Raw genomic sequence first — 26,644 nt, forward strand, 5'->3', positions numbered from 1 at the left:
TGCGGTCTCTGTGGGGCTGCTGGTCGGGTCGGGTCGGGCCGGATATGGATTGTGACAAGGCCTATGTAATAGTCTAGGTGGACCATAGGAAGTTGTATGAGCATTTTATTGCCATTACAAATATTTTCTAAAGAAAATTTATATTATACTAGAAAAGTCATTTATACAATTTTATGGATAGAGAATTTGACCAGGGAGGGCCATGGCTTCTCAATATACATGAGTAGAAAACTATTTTGTGTGTTTTTCTTTTAGAGCACGAAGGCTTATCGAGCCTTTCATAACTAATTAATTGAATAGCTGCTCGTAGTCCATCTAAAAAGGAATATTTATTACTTGATTAATATCCCGACATAAGAAGTCCATAAGATAATGTTACACGAGCTATGTAGTATGTAATTAGGTCTCAAGCGATTCCTTCGTATCTTAGATGCTACCTTAGGAAGCTTATTGTGACAACTACTCTCTTCTTTTATAGTTATGTATCCTTTGTCTCCTTATCTTGTCGGAAGCAAAATTACAACAAAATCACTATCTTAAGAAGTGATGATGATAACAACAACGATAATAAACCAAGTATAATCTTACAAGTGTGATATGGGTAGGGTGGTTTGTACCAACCTTACCTCTTCAAGGGAGTCTATTTTAAGGAGTGATGACATGACACAAAAGATAATTCCCATCTAATTGCGCGTGAGAACTGAAAAAATGAGTTAAAACAAGCTGCATCATAGTATCACATTTTCGTTGGATATTCAATTAATCATATTGATTTTTTTTTCCTATTTCTAAACTAGCGTTTGGCCATATATAGATTTTAGAGCAAATTTTAAAAATTTATGTTCAAAAATCTGTTTGGCCATAAATTTTAATCTATCTTCAAAATATTTTCAAGTTCCAAAATTAGATCCGGACCACTTTTTGAATTTTTGGAACTTCTATTAACAAAACTTCAAATATTTTCCAAATAAAATGCATGTCCAGACATAACTTCAAGTTCCAAAAGTCACAACTTCTAAAACTCAAATTTCAAATTTCAAATTTTAAATTCAAAACCTATAGCCATACAGGAGCTAAAACTTGATGGACAGAGTGACCTTGGTACTTGCATAAGGTAAATATAATTGGTGCATCCGTCAAAGAATGCACAAGTTTTACCCAGACACTACCATTGTTCAAAAGTAATTCTTGACTCTGTATAATAAAAAAATAAAAAAATTATACATATTTGATAAAGCAGTAACAATTACTTGTGTGTTTACTTCATAGGTAAAAGTAAACAAAAGACACGGGAATTTTATTATTCGAAACAGCATAGCAAGTGGTACAATGGTCTAAAATAGAAAAGCTACACTTTCTCAGTGCATACAGTGCACACAACACACGAACAACTCAACTCAAAACAGAAGACACTGATTAGGCAATTGCCTAATTTATGCAGCCTTCCATGCTGAAAGGGGTGGAGTTTCTGAATCTTTGTAAGTACTGGCACCCGAAATGTCCCTATCACCCTGAACTGCATTAGCTGAAGTAATGGATTTAAGCTCTGCCATGTCTTCTGATGTTAACTTTAGTGAAGAGAGCTTCAATGTTCTGGTTCCAGTTTTCAATCTTAGTGGTGCCCGGGGATGGGACACACGTCGTTTCCTTGGTGATGTACCCAGGCTAAGGCTAGTTGAGAGGGGGTGCATCCCTTCTTTGCAGCCATTTGACAAATCTGCTCGTACAAGTTCTTGTTATGCTCAAGATTCTCGGCCTGGAACCGTGGTAGACTCTGCAAAATTTTAAGATTGTCAACATTATGAACGAAAGAATTGGATACCAAGAAGTGGAACCATGGAGTAAAGGTAAAGTTGTCTGCCTGTGACCTACAGGTCACGGGTTTGAGCCGTGGCATAAGGCATTGGTAATTGCATCGGGGTAGGGCATTGATTATTGGGTGTGGCCCTTCCACGGATCCTGCGTAACTACGGGATGCTTCATGCACCAGGCCGCCCTTCTAAAGAATTGGATACCAAAGCTAGCAAATGGCAATTTATTTTGCACTCAAAACTTTATACATTGTATGAAATCTAACCATGTGGGGTGGGGCATAAAGTCAAGAACATGTCAATAAAATGCAAAACTAACCCTTTCCTCCCGCGAGCAAAAATCTTAAAATTAAGCATGTCTTGAGATGTGGGAAAGGTTAGAGAAATACACTTGTTCCTCACAGCGGCGGACCAGCGCCAAGCGTGAGGGAATGCTAGACGTTTGGTAATTTCTCCTCCGACCAGGATAAAAGATCCCGTTGAAGCGACTAATCTCATGCATACTGTATGGACATCTGATGGACCTATGCCCAAAATAATGGTGCTCTAGCACCCATTAAAACCCACGCAGACTAGGTATAGTTATATAAAAAATACATAATGGGTATAAAAACTTAGAAAGCACCCTAGAAACCGAAACCAAAACCACAACTGGGTGCTCTGATTTCCAAGTGGAACTTTAAAGATTTGTGTGGCCGGGGAACTTGGGTTCGAACCTAGATTTTATTTTCATTCTGCGACCCCTAAAATCCTGGATCCGCCACTAGTTCCTCACCAGTTGTGTTAAGCATTCCAAAAAGATTTATAAAGTCGTATGTCACTCCAACCATTGGCTTAAGATTTTGGATGGAATGCTCAGATTCCTTTCACATCTTATCAGATCCAAACTTCGGTAAACCCGTAGGTACAATCACTTAGCCACTAACATTACTCCATGCCCACTCATTTTGGTAAACCCATCGGCACAATCACTTACCCACTAACATTACTCTAGGCTCACTGATTAGCCTTTTGAGCCTACTATGTCTCCCTCTTAAAAGGTTCATACTTTATGGCTTTTGATACCAACTATTCAAGGTTTTCGGTGTTGGTGATATCATACAAATCAAATACCTCAATTTTCGGAACCCATTCGTTCCTCAAACAAGTAAATATACCAGCAACAGAAATGCACTAAAATTAAAAGACATCAATGTGTTTTAGATCCAAGACAGTTAATTTAAAAAAAAAAAAAAGCAAACCTCTGTAGTCTTCATTTGACAAATCCTCAAGCAGGAAGCCCCGTCCTAGTGGACTGTATGCCACAATCCCGATTCCGAGTTCTCTGAACAGTTAATAGATAGACGAACATCATCAGGATTTCACATTGTTATAGAGCCAAACAAAAAAAACTAACTGAGAGAAGATCAAACCTACAAGTAGGGATTATTTCTTCCTCTACATCTCTCGACCATAGGGACCATTCTAGTTGTACTGCCGTTATTGGATGAACTGCATGTGCTCTTCTAATTGTTGTTGTTGATGCCTCCGATAGATCTATGTATTTTATTTAACCCTCTTCAACCAGCTCCTTAAGTTCTCCAACCTAGTATAAAACAGGAATCCCAAAGGAATATGAAATGCTGATCATTAACCATTACGAATATGTGAAAACATTAAACAGTATAAGCACTTGACTTTATTGGTAAGCCCTAAAGAGGTATTAGACTGTTACACGACTCTTAAGAGGTACTGAATGCTCCTCTTAAACTCTCAAACCGGTTCATCAAGCTCGCCAGATGTATGCTAACAGTTGCAAAAATCTGAAAAGACTGCAGTTATATCTAGTTTTCCTCTCATTTTCCTATTGCTTGTTTTCGGTCTCTGGATGATCGTTTCTTTCTTTCTTTCAACCAGAATAAATTGCATCGCTGATTTGGATACTAAGGGCAATTGATTCACTCTTAGGCATATGAAGAGTGTGGTTAACAATTACCAAAGCAATTCCAAGAATGATGGTTTAGGTTGATGCAGCACTGGAGCAGTAAGTGTTCATAAAATTTTGATATTGCATTGAAGTATCTAGTAGATACATGTACTTGGATATAATCCCAGAAAATTTTATTACAGCAAAGAGCATTTGCAACTATAATATTTCCACTATGCATTGATTATTTGATTTGATTTTAAAAACAACACTATTTTCCAGTAGCCATCCTCAGTGAGATCAAACATTGCATCATTTTTCAGAATAAGTAACCAGTAGCTTCAGAGGTACAAATGGAAAAAGGAGAGCTAACCGTGACTTCAATTGGTACACGTGTATCAATTCGGTGCTGATAGTACAAGTTAATGCAGTCAACATTAAGTCGCTTTAAGCTAGCCTCGCATGCTGCCCTTACATAAGCTGGATCTCCATGCACTTCTCTCTGTCCATCTGCTGTAAAAACCAGACCAAATTTTGTTGCTAACTCAACTCGTTCTCTCATTCCTCCCTTCACATTGCATTAGTAATGCCGGATTTTATGTGGAGATCGAATCTCCTTATTTATACTAATCAAATGACCCCTTAATCGTTGAATCCGGTATATGGTTCATATGTCCAAGAAAAGAAAAACGTTCCAAAAAACGTAACAAGACTGAGCATTATTAAGAATGAATTTCCTACTTATGGTAGGAGCATCAAAATTAGGAATTAGTTAAAAGGATAAACATCCCACCTAAGACAACACAAGCACCAATCACACAATTCCTTTAAGGAAAAGGGCCAAATTTAACCCTGTACTTTGGGGAAAGGTTCATATTTACCCCTAGAAGCTTTAATTTACTACCCGTATCCCCACCGTTAGTATAGTATACTCCCTTTCCCCTACGCCTAACGGATGCCCAATGGTGGCTTGCCACGTCATTTAATGTAGCCACCTGGGCAGCCAGTCAGCAAGCCACATGGACACTGCCTGCCCCAATTAATTTGACCCGACACACACTAAATCACAGCCGTAAATATGCCAAATACCCGACCCACACTTCCAGTATCCAACCATTGAAGGGTTGTGATTTAGTGTGGGTCGGGTCAAATTAATTGGGGCGGGCAGTGTCGGTAGGGGCAATGGAGTATACTATACTAATGGTGAGGGTACGGGTAGTAACTTAAAGTTCCTAGGGGTAAATATGAACCGTTCCCCAAATTACAGGGGTAAATCTGGCCCTTTTCCCATTCCTTTATCAAAAACCAACACCAAAAGGTACAACACTTTAAGCATTACATACAATCATCTTAATGCACAGATGTAGAGAAATTTGCAATATAGTCTAGCTTCATACCCCATAACAAGAAACACTGATCAATCACACACCTCTACGAACACCGAAAAGTACCACTTTCGGCATTATGTACAACCATCTTAAAGCACAGATGTATAGAAATTCCAAAAAATAGTCTTAGCTTCATACCCCATAGAAAGCAGAAAACTTTGACCAATCACGCACCCCTCTACCAACACCAAAAGGTACAAAACTTTAAGCACTATGTACAATCATCTTAATGCACACATGTAGACAAACTCGCAAAATAGCCTAGCTTCATAACCCAGAAAGAAGAAATACCAATCACATAACTCTACCAACACCAAAAGGTACAAAACTTTAGGCATTATGTACAATCATCTTAATGCACAAATGTAGATAAATTCGCAAAATAGTCTAGCTTCATACTCCCTTCTTCTCATATTAGTTGTCCAAGTAATTTAAAATGTTTGTCCCGAAATAATTGTCCTTTTACGAAACCAAGATGAACTTAATTATTTTTATCCCAACGGTTAATACTAAGTGTTCTTGACAATAACCAATCAATTATTGATTAGAGTGAAATTTATTGGAGAGAGAAGGATGAGTAGTAAATTACACTTTTTAGCGGCCGTGCAAAAGGGGAATGTGACAACTAATATGGGATGTAAGGAGTACCCCATAATGAAGAAACATTTGTCAATGACACACCTCTACCAACACCAAAAGAATAATAACAACAACATACCAATGTAATCTCACAAGTGGATTTTGGGGACTGGGGAAAGTAGAATGTATGTAGAACTTACCTCTACCTTGAAGATAGATCCCATAGACCCTCGGTTCAAGACACACAAATGAAATCAGTTCAACACTTTAGGCATTATACAATCATATTAATGCACACATTTAGAGACATTTGCAAAATAATCAAGCATTACATACAGTCATTACTGCATAAAAATGAAGCATTTGGAGAAAATGGAAAGAAGTTGAATACCTTGCCAATGAGGATTTCATTAGTGTGAGGCCTATAGACATCAGAAGTATCAAGAAATGTGACACCAGAGTTAATGGCATGGTGGATGAGTTTGATCATATCGGGTTCGGGTTTGGACGGGCCATAAGCCATACAACTAAGCCCTTGAGCAGATACTTCAAGTCCCTCTAAACCTAATTTGATTCTTGGCACTTTTGTTCCCTCTTTCGCCATTGTTGTCATTCAAATAAAAAAGAAGAAATCTTTTTGTTTTTGGACTAAATGTGATTTAACTTATTGTTTTACTCTGAGAATATGTTCGAAGAGACAGAAAGCAAAACGGGGTTTATATAGAGAGTGTTGACATGGCCATGCAGCTGGTTGGTGATGGATTTGAAGAAGGCACAGTATATTCAAAGCACGTGTCACTTAATATGGCACAGTATAATCATAGCATGTGTCATTAGTTATCAATATGGCACAGTCTATTCATAGCAAGTGTCAATTTCATTGAGATGCTCAATTAATACGTCTGTTATTTTATTGACGCTTGAACAACAAGTTAGGATTTTGTCCTGATTTTCTTACAATATTTGAGTTTTACTTTTCTCTGGAAGGAAAGTCCAAGTATAACCATAATTGCTTCACTTTTCCTACAAAGAAAATATAATTTCTTTCATATTTGGCTAGTCCTTTTCTTTGAGGAAAAGGTTTTGGACCTCTGTAAATTGAAGAACCCTTCTCATACAACAAACAGAAAAACATCCACAATATAGTCATTAAAAGTTATTTTCTCAGAGTTTTAATGTTTTTTTAAATATTAGATTTCTCAATAAGTAGGTCACTTGACCAAATCATATTATAAGATTATGCATTTTTAGTATATTTTCGTCGTTGTTTGATTTATCGTCGTTTAAGGTTTGCAATTTTAGCTCCGCCTGACGCCCTGTTATTTCGATCCCAACACAACGATGTTGGAAATATGATACAAACTTGTAGGAAATCAAAATTGATTAGGATTTAAAATTTTAATCCATGTCTAGTTAGAATTTATAGTCAAATTAGTATAGCAATATATTTTGTTGTTTTGAGTTAAAGTAGGTTTCTTATTATTATAAATAGGGTTTCTACTAGCTATTTTCATAACAAGAAAAAATAAGAGAGAATAAGAGACATTGTAGAGTTTATAGAGTTTATCAATAAAATATTTTACTTCAAATTAGTTATTTTACGACCCTGGTAGAGAGAATCAAATAGCTTCCGCTGCCGGCCGGCGGCACCAGCCAATATATGTTGCCTTTTACGGCCAAGAATTATGTAGGAAAACGTCGGGCCAATGATATGCATGAAAGACAATCATGCTGAGAAAAAAACTGTCTTCTCTAAAAGTTGGAGAAGTCGGTTTAAGAAAAATTGAATGTTGATGAGAAGTGCATAAACTATCGGAAGTTGGAGAGAAGTGCTCCAACACAACTAAGAAAAAAAAAATGGATGTTGGAGAGAAGTGCTCCAACACAACCAAGAAAAAAATAATAGGAGTTGAAGAGAAGTGCTCCAACAATTGAAGGTTGAAGAGAAAGTGCTTCAACAATTGAAGGTTGATGAGAATATGCATCAACAAATTTGGATGTTGGAGAGAAAGTGTTCCAACCGTTGTCACTACTAAAAAACCGGCATCCGTCGGTTTTTTCAATAATTTTTTTAAATCTTTTTCTTTTTTAAGAAAACCGACGAACTGCGTCGGATATTTTTTGCGCAAAAATGTGCGAAAAAATATAATTATTTTCTAAAATATAAACTTTTTATAGTATTTTTTTTGAAGAAAATCGACGGACTGCATCGGTTTTTTATTTTTATTTTTAAATTTTTTTAATAAAAAACCGACAAACTCCGTCAGTTTTTAGAGCGAAAAACAGTATAAATTAAATCAATGTAAGTATATGAACAAAGAATATCAGTGGTCTAGTGATAAAGCCCTTTAATGCCAAGGAACATACCCGGGTTCGATTCCAAGTTCCTAAATTTCATTCTTTAATTTTCAAAAAAAAAAAAAAAAAAAAAAATTGACGAAGTCGGTCGATTTTTTTTTATTTTTTTTTTTTACAAAACCGACTTTTTAATCAAAAAAAGCGACATAACGTAAAACCGACGGACCGTGTTTCGTCGGTTTTAAAAAACCGACGATGTCGATTTTTGCCTGTTTTTTAGAAGTGTGTGAAGGTTGAAGAGTGCTTCAACAACTGATAGATGGTTGGTGACAAGAGCATCAACAAGGTTGTTGCTCAAGTGCTTCAATAAAATTTGGTGTTGGTGACAAGTGCATCTACGGGGTTGGAGACAAGTGATTCAACAAAATTTATAGGTTGGAAACAAGTGTCCTCAGCAATTGGAAGATGGTGACAAATACATCAAAAATTAGATATACAATTTTGAATTACGGGAGAATGTTGGAAATAATAATTCAAAATTGGTTAGGATTTGATATTTTAATCCGTGTCTAGTTAGGATTTATAGTCAAATTAGTATAGGAATAGATTTTTCTGTTTTGAGTTAAAGTAGATTTCTTACTATTATAAATAGGGATTCTACTAGCTATTTTCATAACAAAAAAAATAAGAAATAATAACAGACAGCGTAGAGTTTATCAATAAAGTATTTTCCTTCACAATGATCAAGTTTCTTTTTTATTTAAGGCAAAATACATCAAAACACCCCTTTGGTGTTGATATTGACAAACTTTACTAGTGACGTACACCTAATATATAAAAAAGTGATATAATTTACCCCCGGAGAACCAAATTGGAGAGTGTTCCACACGCGCGCGACACGTTGACAAAATTTAATATTAGAAATACAATAAATTTTTATTTTATTTATTCTTTCACAATCTTTCTTTTTTTTTATTTATATATAGGTTTTTTTTTTTTTTTTTGTTCTTGTCTAACCACCGTCGGCCACCACCTAATACCACCACCATCACCGCAATTTCACAAATCAAAAAACCACTATCATCGAAATAGTTTGACGGAAATCACAAATGGACGGAAGATACAAGCTCATTTATATGAAATAATAAGCATAATAGCAACATGAAATAAAGTGACCCGATTTGCGTTTTGAGAAATTAGATGCTACGTTGCTTCAATGGTGCCCACAAAAAAAAAAATTTTTTGAATTGAAAACTAGATTAGTAGAATGGACTTTTGGAAAGTTAAAATAAATTCTTCAATAGCAAAAATAGATTTTAGCATCAAAGTTTCGACCACGTCACCCCGCCCCGATTTGATTCTTCAACAATAATTTCCAACAAACCATCTCCTTCCAATTTTGCTTCTAGTTCTCATTCAAATCATTTAAGGAAACACAAATAGTTCATAGGACAAATTTATCCAAAATTCCACCAAAAGGTTTTCATGGAGTAATAATGGTGAGGTGCTCGGAGAATTAAAATAGTATTCTAAAATTTTGGTTTATGTCTTTGCTATGGAGGAAGGAAGGAAGATGGAGATGGGAAGAAAAAAATGAAGATGAATTTGGTGGGTGGGGAAAATGAGGCGTGGGGTGGGGGTTAAAAGAAATTGAATTTTACAATTCAAAAAAAAAAAAAATAAATAATATATAATGAAAACGCGCCTCTTTTTTTTTAATTTTTAAATATTGTGCCACATCATCAGGAGTAAAAAATATATTTTCCTACATCAATGGGACGACATGATAGTTTATCAAGTTTCTTTTTTGATTATTTTGCCTTTATTTAAACGATTCTCAAGCCCCATACTTAGGCCTGTTTAGACACATAATTTGGATTTTTTATGCTGTATTTTTTTTATAAACATAAAATTTCATAATTTGTAAAAACTATTAAAATTTGTCCAACTCTTATACAATCTTACCAAATAAGTAATTATAGTTCATAAATAAGGTATTGCAATATAAGACGCCACATTAATAAATCGCCTATATTCATGTGCTTTTTATAAATAAATGCTTCCAATTATACGTTATTACAAACTTTCAAATACATATAACTAAAGATTCACTGGTCCAAAATATCAACAATAATAGTAACTACCTATTCTTTAATATAATTATTCCACGTGATATGGAAAATTATCCCACTTGAATAGATTGACTTGCGCCCACAAATAGTATTAGATATATTTCATTATTTGACAAGTGTTAGTTATATATGAAATGAAATGAGGATATATTTCATTTTCTTCGCTAAAGGGAATCCTAATAAGCGAGAAGTTCTTTTGACCCTTTGTTTTCGACCCTTTGTGATCATAAATTAAACGAGTCGTTGATAAATTATTAATTATTCATGGATTGAATCAACTTCATTAGACTAAATAATGTTACTCCCCCCTATTCACAATGAGTGATTTTCTAGCATTCCAAATTTTGTCCAAATAAGTACTTAATTCCTTTGTAAACCAACAAGGTGTTAAATCTTCTTCATTTTTTTCAAATTTATCTGAACAATTTTTTTAGTAGAACTTTTCAATACTTCTTTACATTTTTCTATGAGTAGATTAAAGGTAAATAAACCCTCTCAATTAATACTTAATCTTTTTTATAAATGTGTCAAAATCTTAAAAATAACTTATTGAGAGTGGAGGGAGTATAACTCAATTGGTCAAAATAATAGGAGATAACTTGAATTATAGTTAAATGGAGCAGTGTTTAATCCATACATGTTTGAAGGAGCTCCAATTACTTTTTCGGGTCATGCCATCCCAGGATAACTGCTCTACCAATTAATATGCAAGTGATTTTAAAATAAGCAAGATGGCCATGAAGTAGAAGTTAGAACATACCTCAAGATTGGATGATTTGCACAAATAAGATCTTTCTGAGCCACTATTTAAAATTTGACCTCGTTAAGAAAAACATTGCAAAAATACCGTAGAAGTCTACAAAATAGAGCCGTAAATTTATTGTTCAGACAATTGTAAGGCCAGAAGTTTTACATTTGTTTGAAATAGCAAGATACAATTTCATAGTACATAAAATGCTCAGTACAGGAATAATTCAACTCAATCCACAAACATTAATTCCACAATTGCATCACTATGTAGCAATCCGCAAACATTAATTCCACAATTGCATCATTATGTAGCCTTCCATGCTGAAAGGGATGGAGTTTCTGAATCTTTGTAAGTACTCATTCCAGAAGAATACCTATCACCCTGGGCTGCATTAGCTGAAGCAATGGATTCAAGCTCTGCCATATCTTCTGATGTTAACTTTATGGACAGAGCTTCAATGTTCTGGTTCAAGTTTTCAATTTTAGTGGTGCCGGGGATAGGACACACGTCATTTCCTTAGTGATGTACCCAAGCTAAGGCTAGTTGAGAGGGGTTGCATCCCTTCTTTGCAGCCATTTGACAAATCCGCGAGTATAAGTTTTTGTTATGCTCAAGATTCTTGGCCTGGAACCGCGGTAGACTCTGCAAAATTAAAGATAAATGTCAATATTATGGAGGAAAGAATTGGATACCAAGAAGCGGAGGCTCAGAGCAACGGTAAAATTGTCTCTGTATAACCTATAAGTCACGGGTTGGAGCCGTGGAATCAGCTATTTAATGCTTGCATCAGGGTAGACTGACTACATTACACCCATTCGGTGCGACCCTTCCCCGGATCCTATGTGAACGCAGGATGCTTCGTGCACTGGACTGACATTTATTGGATACCAAAGCCGGCAAACGAAATGGGGTGGGGCATAAAGTCGAGAACATGATAATAAACGCAAAACTAATCATTTCATCTAGCGAGCAAGTAAGTGAAAAATTAAGCAAGTCTTTAGATGTGGGAAATGTTAGACAAATACACTTGTTCCTCATGGATTGTGTAATGGTTTCCAAAGGGATTTATAACGTACTCCAACCCATTCGCTTAAAGTTTTTGGTCGGATGCTTAGATTCTTTCACATGGTATCAGAGCCAAACTTTGGCAAGAACGTTTGCACAATTACTTAATCACTAACATCACTCCGGACCCACTCATTAGCTTGTGAGCCTACTTTGTCTCCCTCTTAAAAGCTTCATACTTTATGGCTTTTGATACCAGCTATTCGTAGGTTTTGTTGTTAGTGATATCATACATATCAAATACCTCAATATTTGAAACCCTTTCTTTCCTCAAACAAGTAAATATACTCGCAACAGAAATGCACTAAAATTAAAAGACATCAATATGTTTTAAATCCAAAACAGTTAAAAAAAAAAAAAAAAAAAAAAAATACAAGCAAACCTTTCTATAGTCTTCATTTGACAAATCCTCAAGCAGCTTTGGACCTGATGACAAGAAGCCCCGTCCTAGTGGACTGTATGCCACAATCCCGATTCCGAGTTCCCTAAACACTTAACCGATAGGCGAACATCATCAGGATTTCACATTGTTATAGAGCCAAACGCAAAATACTAACAGAAAGAAGATTAAACCGTAGGGATTATTTCTTCCTCTACATCTCTTGACCATAGAGACCATTCTAATTGAACTGCTGTTATCGGATGAACTGCGTGTGCTCTCCTGATCGTCAATGCTGAAGCCTCGGATAGACCTATATACTTTATTTTACCCTCTTCAACCAGCTTTTTAAGTTCACCAACCTAGTAAAACAAGCATCTCAAAGGAATAAGAAATGCTGACCATTAACCATTTGAACGAATATGTGCAGACATAATAAATGGAAAAAGATAGCTAACCGTGACTTCAATTGGTACACGTGTATCAATTCGGTGCTGATAGTACAAGTCAATGCAGTCAACCTCAAGTCGCTTTAAGCTAGCCTCGCATGCTGCCCTTACATAGGCTGGATCTCCGTGTATTTCTCTCTTTCCATCTGTATAAATCACCAAATTTTGTTGCTAATTCAACTCGTTCTCTCATCCCTCCCTTCAGAGCCTACATAGAAAAACAAAAGTAATGATCAGACATTGCATTAGTAATGCTGGATTTTATGTGTTGATTGAATCTCCTTATTCATACCAATCAAATGACGCCTTAATCGTTGATAAAGGTATTTGGTTCATATGTCCAAGAAAAGAAAAACACCAAAAAACAACAAGACTTTGAGAATTATAAAGAATGAATTTCTTGCTTATGGTACGAACATCAAAATTAGGAATTAGTTAAAAGGATAAACATCCAAATACTAGCATTCGCCTCAAATCAAACCTTCATATCGAGCAGCCAAAAAAAAAACCACCACAAAAGAAAACGAAAAGTGCAAGACTTTAAGCATCAAGAACAATCACATTTTGCAAAAGTTATATAGTAATTTCTAAGTGACTATTCCAAAATGTACAACACATCAAGGACTATGTACAATCATTTTAATGGTCGAATTCAGAGAAATTCGCAGAGTACTCCAGCTCAGACAACACAAGCACCAATCACACAATTCCTCTACCAAAAAAACCAACACCAAAAGGTACAACACTTTCAAGCATTATGTACAATCATCTTAATTCACAGATTTAGAGAAACTCGCAAAATAGTCTAGCTTCATACCCATAGAAAGCAGAAAAACAGACCAATGACACACCACTACCAACATCAAAAGGTACAACACTTTAAGCATTATTTACAATCATTACAATCATCTTAAAGCATAGATGTAGATAAATCCGCAAAACAGTCTTATAGTCTACTTGGCCAAGCTTGTTGGAACTCAAAAGTGTTATTTCATCAAAAAGTGCTTATTTTAGAAAATTCAAGTGTTTGGCCAAGCTGTAGGGTAAAAATAAAAACTTTTTAAGTAACTAATCGCAGAAGCTGTTTTTTCCGGGAAAAAAAGTAGTTTTTTGCTCTAACATCAGCAAAAGTGATTTTTTAATCAATTACTCAAACACAAAATGCTAATCTCCAAAAGCATTTTAGGAAAATGCCACTTCAAACAAAAAACACTTCAAAAATAAATATATTTTAGAAGCATAGCCAAAAACAGGCTATTAGCGTCATAATGTATGTACCCTTGTTTTTTTTTTTTTTTTTCCCATTATTAGCTTCATAACCCAGAAAGAAGAAACACTGACCAATCACATACCTCTAGGTAAAACAAATCAAGCATCACGTACAACCATTACTGCATAAACTCACAGATATTCTCAAAAACGAAAAATAAAAACATTTTGACAAAGTGGGAAATAGTTAAATACTTTGCCAATGAGGATTTCATTAGTGTGAGGCCCATAGACATCAGAAGTATCAAGAAATGTGACACCAGAGTTAATGGCATGGTGTATGAGTTTGATCATATCGGGTTCGGGTTTGGGCGTGGCCCATAAAAAGCAGACATGCCCATACAACCAAGTCCTTGTGCAGATACTTCAAGTCCCTGTGTACCCAATTTCATTCTCTCCACTCTTTTTCCCTCTTTCACCATTGTTGTCATTCAAAAAAGAACTTTTTTTGGCCTTAATGTGATTTGAACTTACTGTTTTACTCTGCAAAGCAAAATGGGGTTTATATAAATATTGTTGATATTGCATGCATTGGACTGAGAGTGGAAGCCGGTTAGTGTTGGTTCGTCATTGATGATGGATTTTGAGAAGGTGTAACACGTCACTAGTTTTGTCAATATATTGAGTGCATGAATTTCATTCACATACTCAATACCATCTATTTTGATTGATTGAGCACTCACATGATAAAGTATTTTTATTTAAATAATTTGACACTGGATTCTCGAATCGGATTAAGTCTAACATGAATGCTTATTTTATCTTGCAGATGAAAGAATATACTATCATTTTCCTTACTACTAAGAATGAATCTAATGAACTAGAAGTCCTTCTGACCCCTGCGACTATGAGATCAATGAACAATAGATAAACTATTGGAGTAGTTATTTGGATCGAGACAGAATAAATTAATTTACATTAAATAAAAATTATAACTCAACTGGTCAAGAAAAACAAATAGACGTAGATAACTTCAAGTAGTCAGACGGAGTAGTTTTAATAATTAAATATAGGTCTATTGTCAACTTAGATACAAGTCTCAATCAATATTAGGAGGCGTTTGGATATGGTTTGAAACTATGAGATGAAATCATGATTTGAAATCATATTTGGACATGCAATTTGGATACTTAAGTTGTATTTTTTCTTATAGACATAAAAACCGCAGAAGTTGTGAAAATTATCAAATTATTCTCAGTTCTTATACAATCTTATTAAATGAGCAAGTCATAGTTTATAACAAAATTAATACGCTACTAGAAGGCCTTTCTAAAAAATACAACATTAATTGATTAAACTTTAATTCAATAAAAAAGAAAATTTAACATGAATAGTAATGTAACTATTCTTTAACATAATCAAGTCCCAAATCATGCCTTTTTGAATGATTTGGGGTTTTAAATCATGGTTTGAAACCATGATAAATAAACGTTGGTAAATGGTTGGTGGGAGTAATTGTTAAAAATATCTACCAACTTATGAGTTTTTTTTATAAAATATATTTTGTAAAAAAAAAAAAAAAAAAAAAAACCATAAGTTGGTAAGTTTTATATTTAAAAATTTTGAAACCCCAAGTTATGTCTACCAACCTTTAATTTATGTGGATGATTATATTAAAGATGTTACATTACTATTCATGTTTGAAACCATTTGATTAATTGATGAATTTTTTATGCCCAAACTAATTTTGTTATAAACTATGATTTCATCTGGTAAGATTATATAAGAATTTGTTTTGAAACGTACGACCAACCGCCTACTTAGTAAGATTTTAATTCGTCAAAGATTATTCCGGATAGTCAATGTTTGAAATGTTTGTTAATATTTAACCATCTTTTGAAATGTAATTGACAAATACTTAACTACTTTTTAAGACGAAACAACCATAATGTGATAGAATTTGAAATCTTTTTTGAAGTTACAAATATAGTTCAAATTTCTCAAAAAATACTCGTGAATTTTGAACTGTGGTGATTTAAACTGTTGTATTTCTTTCTGGAGCTGCAACTCCAAACTTCAGGAAATTTTCAATCAATTTATTTGAGTGAAACGCCATCATAGCTGAATTAGTACGACATATTTTCTTAAGAGAATCGCTCCGTCAAAATTGTGCGTTTGTGCCTAAATGAAAAGAGGAACAAATCGAAACTTGAACAACAAATTTTCAGAGGGTAAGAGTTAAGTGCAGCATTTTATTTTACTTTTGGTTGAAAAAAAGATCGGAAAAGGACCAAATATCATAACTTTTTTGTACCCTCATCCTTTAAAGTTGTCAAGGTGGACATCCAAAGGATATTTTTGTAATCAACACCCCTAACCCATTTTACCCCCTCCTCTATTTTCTTCCACCGCTAAAATTTCCTTCCCCTCCACTACCATTGCCACCATTACCGCCACCATGACCATCTCTAATTTTCAACCTCGAAAAGATATTGTTACAATCATGTGAATTAATAAATTTTCAATAGCAAAGAATCTTTACGATGTGTGAAAACCGAAATGCAATAAAATTAAAACATAAAAATTGGCCAAGAAAATTGTAAAACTTGAGTTGTATCAATCTAGTGACCAAAAATTTACCGTGTGACAATATAAAAATCTTGGAGAAAAGGGCATGAATCCTCGCCTTGCGAAATTAAAAATAAAAAGGGGAATTAAATTCCAATTTAGCGTCCCATAGCATCAAGTTCTTCATGCGATCATCGAGGACCTGCTATCCAGCGGTCAATTGCAACATTAGATTTTGTGGTGAGTAATGGTGGTGGAGAAAAAGGAAATTTTAGCGGTGGAAGAACAGATAGAGGGGAGGGGTAAAAGTTCAGGGGACGTTGAGGTGGCTCATCCACCTCATCAGCAGACTAGGCTCTGCGGATAAGCTTTAACCCGAGGGATATATTTAAATTTCAAAATATAATGATAGGAGTATATTTAACCCCAAAATATAATGAAGGATATATTTGATCCTTTTCTCATAGTACATATGTATACTTGGGCCTTCTCAAAAAAAGATCCTCATTATAGCCTTCCCTTCTGGTCAAAATTACTTTTGGTAGATAGTGAACAGTACCCAAACTACGAGGGTCCTACTTGCTTCAAAAAATCTTATGGTGGGAGAGGCACACCAGCTCATACTTGAGTGAAGGTAGTTGTTGTTTGACACATGGAACTGTGGACTCCACCCTCAAGTTGCTTCTATCAAAGTTGGCAAGTCCCACATTGCAAAAAGAGATTCTTTATAATATTTTATGATATCACAATTCCGGGAATCTTTCTTTGAATAATCCTAAATAGATTTAAGAGATCTCCCTAATTTCTCGAGGTACATATTACCCCACCTCTGAATCATCTTTTGCCTGAAACTGACTCACCAATTTTAAAGTAGGATATGATCTTAAAGATTTTGGACAAGTGTTTTTCAATAGCAAGGCTATATGATGGCTTATGAGAATATATTATCAATGAGATGTGTGTTGGATTAAGTTAGTCTTAAGATTTTTTTAACATAATGCAATACGTGTATTTTGAATTAGACTTGCAAAATCATTTGAGAAAAGGCTTGATATCGTTAAAAGTTTATTTTACCTTTTATATATGTGAATCTTTTTTACTAACTTTTTAATATGGAATTTTATTCGAATGTCATTAAATTTTTCTTTTGACCTAAGTATTAGATGACCCACCACAAAGATTTAAAAATTTATTGTGTGCTATCCATATCATCCGAATATTTTTGGACACCAAAGTTGGTAGGCTTCTTCCTGTACTATGTCTGTCTAAAATATTTTTGGCCACCAAGGTTGTAAATCAGCTCGTCTCACGTCATCACTTGATTGAGCTTGTTTCTTTACTCTTCATGGGTTGTAAATTGTAATATGGTAACTATTCTTTGTTATCTCCATACTCGTAATAATGACTTCGCCACCACTTTGTGAGTTAAACTAGCCAAAAGACTTTCTTAATACAATGTGATGCTATGTAACTATGCAAAACCGTGATTGACTATACTCGAATTTTAATTAATGTTTAAGTATTTATACTCTGCAAAACATTATATGCATTATCCAACCATACTATTTGAGGCAGAGGAAGGATTTTGGGGTCGAAGAACATATTATTTCAAAATATAAGTGGGCCTGAATTCAAATAGCCAGGTAGATCCGGAGTTGGACAAAGTAAATAATGTTTGATTTGTCCCTTTTTTCTTCCCATTCTTTTTGTTGCGTTTGGTACCTTAGAAATTGACTTTCAGAAAGAAAAGAAAAATCTGAGGAATTCATTATATGGAAAAATCTTAGAAATTCATTTTAATAGAAGTTAATTCCTATTAAAATGAGAAAAATAATTTTCCTACTTATAAGAAGTAGTAGTTTTTACAATTATTTTAAATTAAATTTAGATTATTTATTTCAAAGAATCAGTTAAGACGTATGCGCTCCATCCAAAACTAAGTGTATGCCTAGCAATTTTCACATCTATTAAGAAAAAATAAGAAATACAAGGTATCATTTAATAAGTTGTTTTTATTTATTAGATGTTTCTTAAAAATTGAACACTATTAAAAAGAAGTAGTTCTTTATATGGTATAGTTGAAAACAATTATTAATTATTGTCTTAAATTCTTAAAGTGATAATTATTTTGAAATATTTTTTTACTAAACAACACTTATATTGGAACCAGTGGCGGAGCCACTCATGGCTGGCGTGGTCACCGCGCACCCATTTGAAAAAATAATCTTAGTATATGAATTAGATATTATAGCTAACTGGATATAACTTAAATTTTAAACACTCTTAAAATAATTGAGATAGATAACTTAGAGGTAAAGGATATTCAATTTTATCTAAAAGTCACGGTTTAAAGCCTGCATCAAACGCTGGTCATCTTCTTTCTTTAAAAGAAAACATATAAATAATGTCTGAAGCTAAATGGTTGATTTGTATTTGCACTTATTTTCTTTCATGTTCCGACTAAACTTATTTGTATTTGAGTTATGATTTGCATTTGGTTTATTCATATCTTTTTCACAATCAAAACAAGTACATTTCAAAAAAAAAAAATACTATTTGCAAAAACTATGGCCAAACACAACTCCAACTCCAAAATTCCAAAATAAGTGAATTTTTTTTTTTTTTATTTATATGGCCAAACGCTTACTTAAATTTTACGGAAATTCTATCACCCTCCTGAATAATTTCGAACTTATATTAATACCTCGTTTTTGGACCAACCCAATTTTTTTAAAAATGTGTTAACCACGCATCAGTATTTTCTTGACAAGTGTGAATTCGTTTTTGCTTATATTTTTTATTTCTTTTTTCTTTTCTTTTTCTTACTTTTTGACTTTACCTTAACTAAAGTAACTTCTCCATTCCTCACCCCATCCACACACTTCTTCTCCAGCTAACCCCTCCCCACCGTATCTTTTCTTTCTTTCTTCTATTTTATTTTAACCTCCCTCTCCTCTCATTAACACTAAGGCCCCGTTTGTGCATAAAAAATGTGTTAACCACACATCAGTATTTTCTTAACAAGTGTGAATTCACTTTTGCTTATATTTTTTCTTTCTTTTTTCTTTTCTTTTTCTTACTTTTTGACTTTACCTTAAGTAACTTCTCCATTTCTCACCCCATCCACTCACTTCTTCTCCAGCTGACCCCTCCCCACCATATCTTTTCTTTCTTTCTTTATTTCTTTCTTCTACTTTATTATTTTCTTAATATTTTATTTTCTAACTTTTTCTCTTTCTTCTCCTCTCATTAACACTAAGGCCCTTTTGTGTTTCATAATAATGTGATTAACCACGCATCAGTATTTTCTTAACAAGCGTTGAATTCACATTTTTTGTTCTTATATTTTTTCTCTCTCTAGTTTCTTTTTTCTTTTCTTTTTTCTTATTACTTTTTGACTTTACCTTAAGTAACTTCTCCATTTCTCACCCCATCCACTCACTTCTTCTCCAGCTAACCCCTCCCCACCACATCTTTTCTTTCTTTATTTATTTCTTTCTTCTACTTTATTTTAACCTCCCTCCCCTCTCATTAACACTAAGGCCCCGTTTGTGCATAAATATAAAAAAAAAATCATTTTTTTTGGAATTTTGAAAGGAAAGCATCAACGATGAGGAAATAACAAAAAAAATATGAAAATTGGAGTCGTGTTTGGTGAATGCTTATTTTTGGGTTGCTTATAATTTTTATTCAAATAATTTTGTTATTTTAAGTAGAAAATGTGAGTTGATTTTTAACATTATTTTAAAAAAGTGAAATTTTTTGAAAATTAAATTTTTGAAATTTTTGGTATTTTGAAAGGGTATTTTTAAAAGTGGCCAAACTTTTAATTGTGTTTAACTAAAAGTACGCAAAAAGTGAAAGTTATGTTTAGTTATGCCTGTCTGTTCTCAAAATTCTTATAAATTAGGAAAACTTAATACATTGATAAAGTTGAATTTTGGAAAGGAAAGCATTAACAAAAGAAAATATGAAAATGCGGGAGTTAGCCGGATATCCTTGAATGCTTATTGCTTGGCCTTGTCTAACACATACTTTTCAGTTTTTCCCCTCTATTCCTGTTGAGTTGTTGATAATCAAAATATCTTTGGAGGGCGGACTTTTAGTTATATTTTTTCCTTTCCTAGTAGACTCAAAATTTGGGAGATATCATCAATTAAATTCTCTCATAGTCATATATTGTGTGTATTGTCCGGTTACTTCAACACAATTAAGAATTTTGAAGATTTCAAAAGAATCAATAAACTCCCCATGACTTATATGGGGCTGGGCTGAAGACGGAAATAAAAAGTCTAAATTTTGCCTTCATTGATCTTATGGGTTTTGCGAAATAATGTTTGACACCTAAAAACGGAAGTTCCCCGTGATTTTGGACTTCAATATGGTGGTGGTGGTGTTCTTGATGAAGAAATAATATTTTGAGGTGGGGGTGGAGGGGCGATAAGAAGGTGGGGCGGCGGTGTTGGTGGCGGGGGCGGCGAATTCAATTGAAGAAAATAAAAGAAAAATAAAAAATGTTGAAGTGGTAGTAGTACAAGAAGATGGGTGGCGTTGTGGCGGAAATGATGTCTGATATTTTAACCTCCTTCTCTCTCTCATTAACACTAAGGCCCCGTTTGTGCATAAAAAATGTGTCCACGCATTAGTATTTTCTTAACAAGCGTGAATTCACTTTTGCTTATATTTTTCTTTCTTTTTCTTTTCTTTTTCTTACTTTTTGACTTTACCTTAGATCCAACTGGTTTTATTTTTTTCTTTTTATTGTTTCTTCCAAATTAACACTACGGCCCCGTTTGTGCATAAATATAAAAAAAAATCATTTTTTTTGGAATTTTGAAATTAAATTGGATGCCATGTGTAAATTTTTAAAATTATAATTTTTAATTTTTTAAAATTTTTATGAAACGTGGGTGAAAGAAGTAGAATTTTTTTTTGAAATAAAGTGAATAATTCTTATGGTCAAACGCCTACTAAGACTAGCGTTTCAGTTTTTCCCCTCTATTCCTGTTGAGTTGTTGATAATCAAAATAATTATTTTTTCCTTTCCTAGTAGACTCAAAATTTGGGAGATATCATCAATTAAATTCTCTCATAGTCATATAACTTCAACACAATTAAGAATGAAGATTTCAAAAGAATCAATAAACTCCCCATGACTTATATGGGGCTGGGCTGAAGACGGAAATAAAAAGTCTAAATTTTGCCTTCATTGATCTTATGGGTTTTGCGAAATTGTAAGGGAATATTTTGGATAAAATATTTTCAATTGAAGAAAAGAGTTGAAGTGGTAGTAGTACAAGAAGATGGGCGGCGTTGTCGCGGAAATGGTGATATTGGAATCCGTGGGGTCCAGCCGAGATGGCAACTGGTTTTATTTTTAATTTATTGTTGGACCCAAAATTAGGCTCTCTCTGCTAGGTGGAGAAAAAAGGAGGTAATAATATTAGTTTTAGGCGTAATCCTTTTTTTTGGGTTCACACGCTCTTTAAGAGAGTAAGTTGCTTAGGGTGTTATAGAACCCCGCAAAGTTTGAGTGTTTTTTTGGAAAAAAAAAATGTCTAACTTTAGGACAGTTCTGATGTATTTTCTTAAAATTATATCAATTGGCAGATATGCCAGGTGTCAATTCCAGCTAGGCAAAAGAACATTTAAGCAAACCGGCAATACCAGTTACCAGTCATCAATTCCTCTTCAACCTCAAAAAGGCTCAAAACACTCCTATAAAACACACAACAATAATACACACACAAAAAGAGTCGGCGCATTTTCAAAAATCTCAACTTTGGGCAGTCAAAAAAGAACAAAGAAAAACATGAATGGAGTGGTAGATAATGAAGAAGAAGGCAAAAAAGGGGTTAGTCTTGAAGAACTGAAGAATAAAATGGCTGATTTTGCAAAAGAAAGAGACTGGGATCAGTTTCATACTCCAAGAAATCTTCTTTTAGCACTGGTTTGTACATACCCCCCCCCCCTTCCCCCCACCCCCTTTTTTTTCATAAACTTTTTAAACATTTTTTGAACACCCTTTTTGTAGAATGAACCATTATTAAGTATGTAGGGTTGGGTTGGTACATAGTGCAACTTTGTCCTATGTGTGTTTTTTTGTCTGTGTTTTGCACATTGATGGTTTTTTGTCCTATCATTGTTTATATGTTTTTTCTTGTGTACTTTGCTATTTCTTGCTTTTCATGGTTATCTCTGATGATTACTTATAAGAGAATTTGCTTGTTTCTTGTATGAACTTTGAGGAAAAACTAGTAATTTTTCTTGCTCAAAGGTTGAGTCTTTATGCCATTTTTGATGTTATTTTTTTCCTTTGTGTTTTGATTTTGCATGTGTCTTAGTTGATTCAAAGGAAAGTTTTGTTTGAAGTGGAATTACTGATTTTTTTAGAGGAGTCTTGAAGAACTGAAGGAAAAAAAAAAGGCTGATTTTGCAAAAGAAAGAGACTGGGATGGTTTGGTACATAGTGCAACTAATTTGTTCACATGTGTGTCCTTTCTTCCCTGTTTGTTTTCTTCTGTTGTGGACATTTGTGGATTTTTGTCTTATCATGTTTATAAACTTTAGAGCCACAAATATGGTGATTTTGCTGTGTTTTCTGGATGAACTTTGAGGAAAAGCTGGTGACTTTGAGGAACATAATATACTGTTTTGAATATTTTTGGTTTTCAAGATTATTTTTGCTTGTCTCTTAGTTGATTTCAAAGGATAACTGTGTTTTTCAGTGGAATTAGTAATGGATAGGAGGGGAAGTTGGAGTCTTGAAAAATCAAATATGATAGCATGAAACAAAAAGTTATCCTTTTTAGTATTTCCTAAAATTGTATGTGGGTTTTGGGTCATGTCATTGTTGAGGATTTCCAATTGCCTGGAAAGCCAGAAAACCCAGTAGCCTGAAAAGAAAAGAAAAGCTTTCATGTTTCCTCAGTTTTCTTGGTGGTACCCAAACAAGGCAATAGTACCTGATAATGTTTATTACTGTATTTTATGTTCCCCATAATGTTATTATAGCATTTCAGTCAGAAACATGGAAACTAGTGCAACACTTCTTCTAATGTGTCTTTTGGTTGATGGGATAAAGGGTGTAACTTCATAGAATTTTTATACTATCAGGTTATTTTGAATTGTAACATGAGAAAAGTAAGATAAACAACTTGCTTACATTGTCATTGTATATTAAATCTTGAATAAATTTGAGGATGACAATAAAGATTTTGGTATTTGGTTATTATTATTTTAATGCATGTTTGTTTTTGAATATCAGGTGGGTGAAGTGGGAGAACTGTCTGAAATATTTCAGTGGAAAGGTGAGGTCCCAAGAGGTCTACCAGATTGGCAAGAGAAAGAGAAGCAGCATTTAGGTGAAGAGCTATCGGATGTATTGCTTTATCTTGTCAGGCTTTCAGATGTTTGTGGCATTGATCTTGGCAATGCTGCACTAAGAAAACTGGAGCTAAATGCCATTAAATACCCTGTTAGCCTTTCCAAAGGTTCATCCAAAAAGCATACGGTTTTGAACAAAACTACAACAACCACCTCCACCAATGACAGTGAAAATGGTGCGGCTGATGATGGTACATAATATTCTTTGATTTCCTTTGCTTTTTTTCCTCCTTTGTCTAGGTTCTCTTTTTAGTTTCTTAGACTTGCTATAAGACCTAGAACTAGTTTTTGTGTTAAAAGGGACAAATAGTGTTGATTGAAGTAACATTACCAAGTCAATCAATTTCGCCTTTTGCCTTTCCTGGATTATTTGGTTTCTTGCTTTGTCTAGGTCCCCTTTGCCTCCTAGTTAATACTATTTGCTCGGTTACGTTGCTTGGACTCTTCAAAAGGAACAAATAGTGTTGACTGAAGTAACATTACCAAGTCAATCAATTTCGCCTTTCCTGGATTATTTGGTTTCTAGCTTTGTCTATGTCCCCGTTGCCTCCTAGTTAATACTATTTGTTCAGTTAGGTTGCTTAGACTCTTCAAAAATGATATCGGGTGTGTGTTGATCCTCCAAGAGTAGGTGCGCACGGATGCCGCAACATTTTGGATAGTCCGAGCAAAATAGTTGCTCAGACAAATGTATCTGCTTAATTGTGTTTCAATCGGCTATAGATGATTAGTTGCCTTATTGTTTATGTTTATTAATTTAACTATTTATAGGTTACATGGGATTATTTTTTAGTGATTTGATGACATTAAAAATTTGTACTATCAGTATTGTCTGTTTGGATTGTCGTTGTCCTATTCTGTTCTTGTTTTGCTTATGACTAGAGAGAGAACGGAGACTTTTTTAAAACATGTGAAGCCCAATGTGTGGGGCAGACCAGTCTGCCTGACTAATGGGTTGATATAGTACACTCTATGGCTGCTTCTTTTGTTGTAGGGTTTCACTGTTCAGCAACACTCCAAATTGACTTGAGAAAGTCTTTTAAAGGCTTAGGAAAAGTTAAAACTTTTGTATTTTTATATTTTTATATGCTTAACTTTTTCTTCATTAGCAGAAATTACTTTGAGGACTTAGGTTTTTTGGTAGGCTCTTGGCTGTTTGAATCTGTCTCATTACTATTGTAGTCTTACCAAGAATGTTATTTTGCTTTGTAACTTGAAAATACTGGACTTCACAGGATAATGCTTGGGTAGCCTTTTTTTAAGAGTAAAGTGTCATATGTGCACCTGAATTATGCAACATGGTCTAGATATGCTCTCCGTTGATAGTTTTGGTCAATTATGCTCTTGTCCTAATAAAAATGACCTATATTTGCCTTCGTTTTCGGTTTTGCAGAACTGGAGAAGCGGAAGTGAGAAAAAGCTGAGCGGGAGGCTAAGACGTTAAATGAGATTTTGATAGAAAGTTCAAACGAGTATTTTGATATGTCATATAGAGGCCTAGGGCTAAAAGTTTATGCCTTGTCTATGTCCTCTTTGCCTCCTGGTTAAAAGTTAAAACTACTCCCTTGGACAAATGTTTTGAGATTTGTTTATAACAGTACTAGTACTAGTTGTTTAAGATGGTGTTTGGAAATGGTAAATTGGTGACTCTCAGTAGTTATTTTGCATTCAAAATATATTATTTAGGTGACATTTGAAATTCTCAGCACACCACCATAATATTAGATTTGAGGTTGTTATTTTAATTCCAAGAACCCCAAGTGTTTGAAATCTTTTTTTTTTCTTTTTTCATAAGGTTCCTAGCTCACAGCTGGGTTGTATTAATCTTGGTAAAGATAATATATGAGGGGGACTAGGCCTTATCTCGCGAAACAATGTATTGCTATAAATTTACAAACACAGTACAGTACAAATGCCTCCCTATCAATTCTTATACTAGGCATTTGCCATTTGTCGGGGTCGAAGGCTCCCCTGGCCTGTCTAGGGAGGTCCTGATACTGGTACATGTGATTCCATTGGCATGAATAAAGCTGCCATCTGTATTGAGTTTTACTCTACCAATTTCAGGGAAATTCCATCTGACAATCAAGCTCCTTTGGTTTAGGAGCCTGTTTGGATTGGCTTATAAGTTACGATAAGCTTTTTCAGCGATTTTAAGTGTTTGGGTAATTTACAAATCATTTTGTACTTAAAATAAACTCAAAAAAAAATTAATTGGGCAATTTGGCTTTTATCTAAAACAGATTTGTAAAAATCGAAAACAACTTATAAGTTAAAAAAATAAGTTGGACTACCCCAACTTATTTTTTTTACTATAAGTTTTTTGAATTTTTTGAATTTTCGGCTAATAATTTCGTTTTTTTAAGCCCATTCAAACTGGCTCTAGGTCTCAATCTTGGTTGGTCCGTGTTAACGCTAGGAAATGCCATATTCATGGCAGTCTTCAGAGTCCGCAAGAAGTTATATTTCACCTGATTATAGACATACCTCCTTGTTACCAAATTTATGAAAAATTTTACCATGGGAGAGGCATATGTATGACATGGTATGTAAGGGACTATTTAATTGAATTATAATGCGAGGCCCACCACTTTATCCTCTCATCCTCCTCCTTTTTCGTCCTCTTCAATTTCTCTCTCCTCTTTTCCTCTTTTTTCTCATTTTCTGTTTTTTCATTAATTTTTAAACCCTTTTCCTCTCTTCTCATTTTCTGTTTTTTATTA

The 26,644-nt window shown here is 34.2% G+C and overlaps 1 protein-coding gene and 2 pseudogenes across 1 annotated transcript; 1 reads left to right on the forward strand and 2 right to left on the reverse strand.

The window, feature by feature from the left end:
- Positions 1-1,293: 1,293 nt before the first annotated feature.
- Positions 1,294-6,576, reverse strand: LOC132060698 (auxin-induced protein PCNT115-like; annotated as a pseudogene).
- Positions 6,577-10,969: 4,393 nt separating this feature from the next.
- Positions 10,970-14,612, reverse strand: LOC132047510 (auxin-induced protein PCNT115-like; annotated as a pseudogene).
- A 7,572-nt stretch (positions 14,613-22,184) lies between these two features.
- On the forward strand, positions 22,185-25,595 carry LOC132047582 (uncharacterized). The gene is made up of 4 exons (XM_059438628.1): positions 22,185-22,485; positions 23,803-24,112; positions 25,315-25,402; positions 25,445-25,595. The coding sequence occupies exons 1-3, from the start codon at positions 22,348-22,350 to the stop codon at positions 25,332-25,334; spliced, it is 468 nt and encodes a 155-aa protein (XP_059294611.1). The 5' UTR covers positions 22,185-22,347; the 3' UTR covers positions 25,335-25,402; positions 25,445-25,595.
- Positions 25,596-26,644: the final 1,049 nt, after the last annotated feature.

Source organism: Lycium ferocissimum, chromosome 1 (assembly GCF_029784015.1).
Source record: "Lycium ferocissimum isolate CSIRO_LF1 chromosome 1, AGI_CSIRO_Lferr_CH_V1, whole genome shotgun sequence".
NCBI lineage: Eukaryota > Viridiplantae > Streptophyta > Magnoliopsida > Solanales > Solanaceae > Lycium > Lycium ferocissimum.

What these genes read in the sequence shown, in the direction of transcription:
- LOC132047582 (XM_059438628.1), top strand. Translation starts at nt 22,348, where the DNA reads ATGAATGGAGTGGTAGATAATGAAGAAGAAGGCAAAAAAGGGGTTAGT. An exon ending in GAAATCTTCTTTTAGCACTG is followed by an intron (nt 22,486 to 23,802) that starts GTTTGTACATAC and finishes TTTGAATATCAG; the next exon opens with GTGGGTGAAGTGGGAGAACT. An exon ending in AAATGGTGCGGCTGATGATG is followed by an intron (nt 24,113 to 25,314) that starts GTACATAATATT and finishes TCGGTTTTGCAG; the next exon opens with AACTGGAGAAGCGGAAGTGA.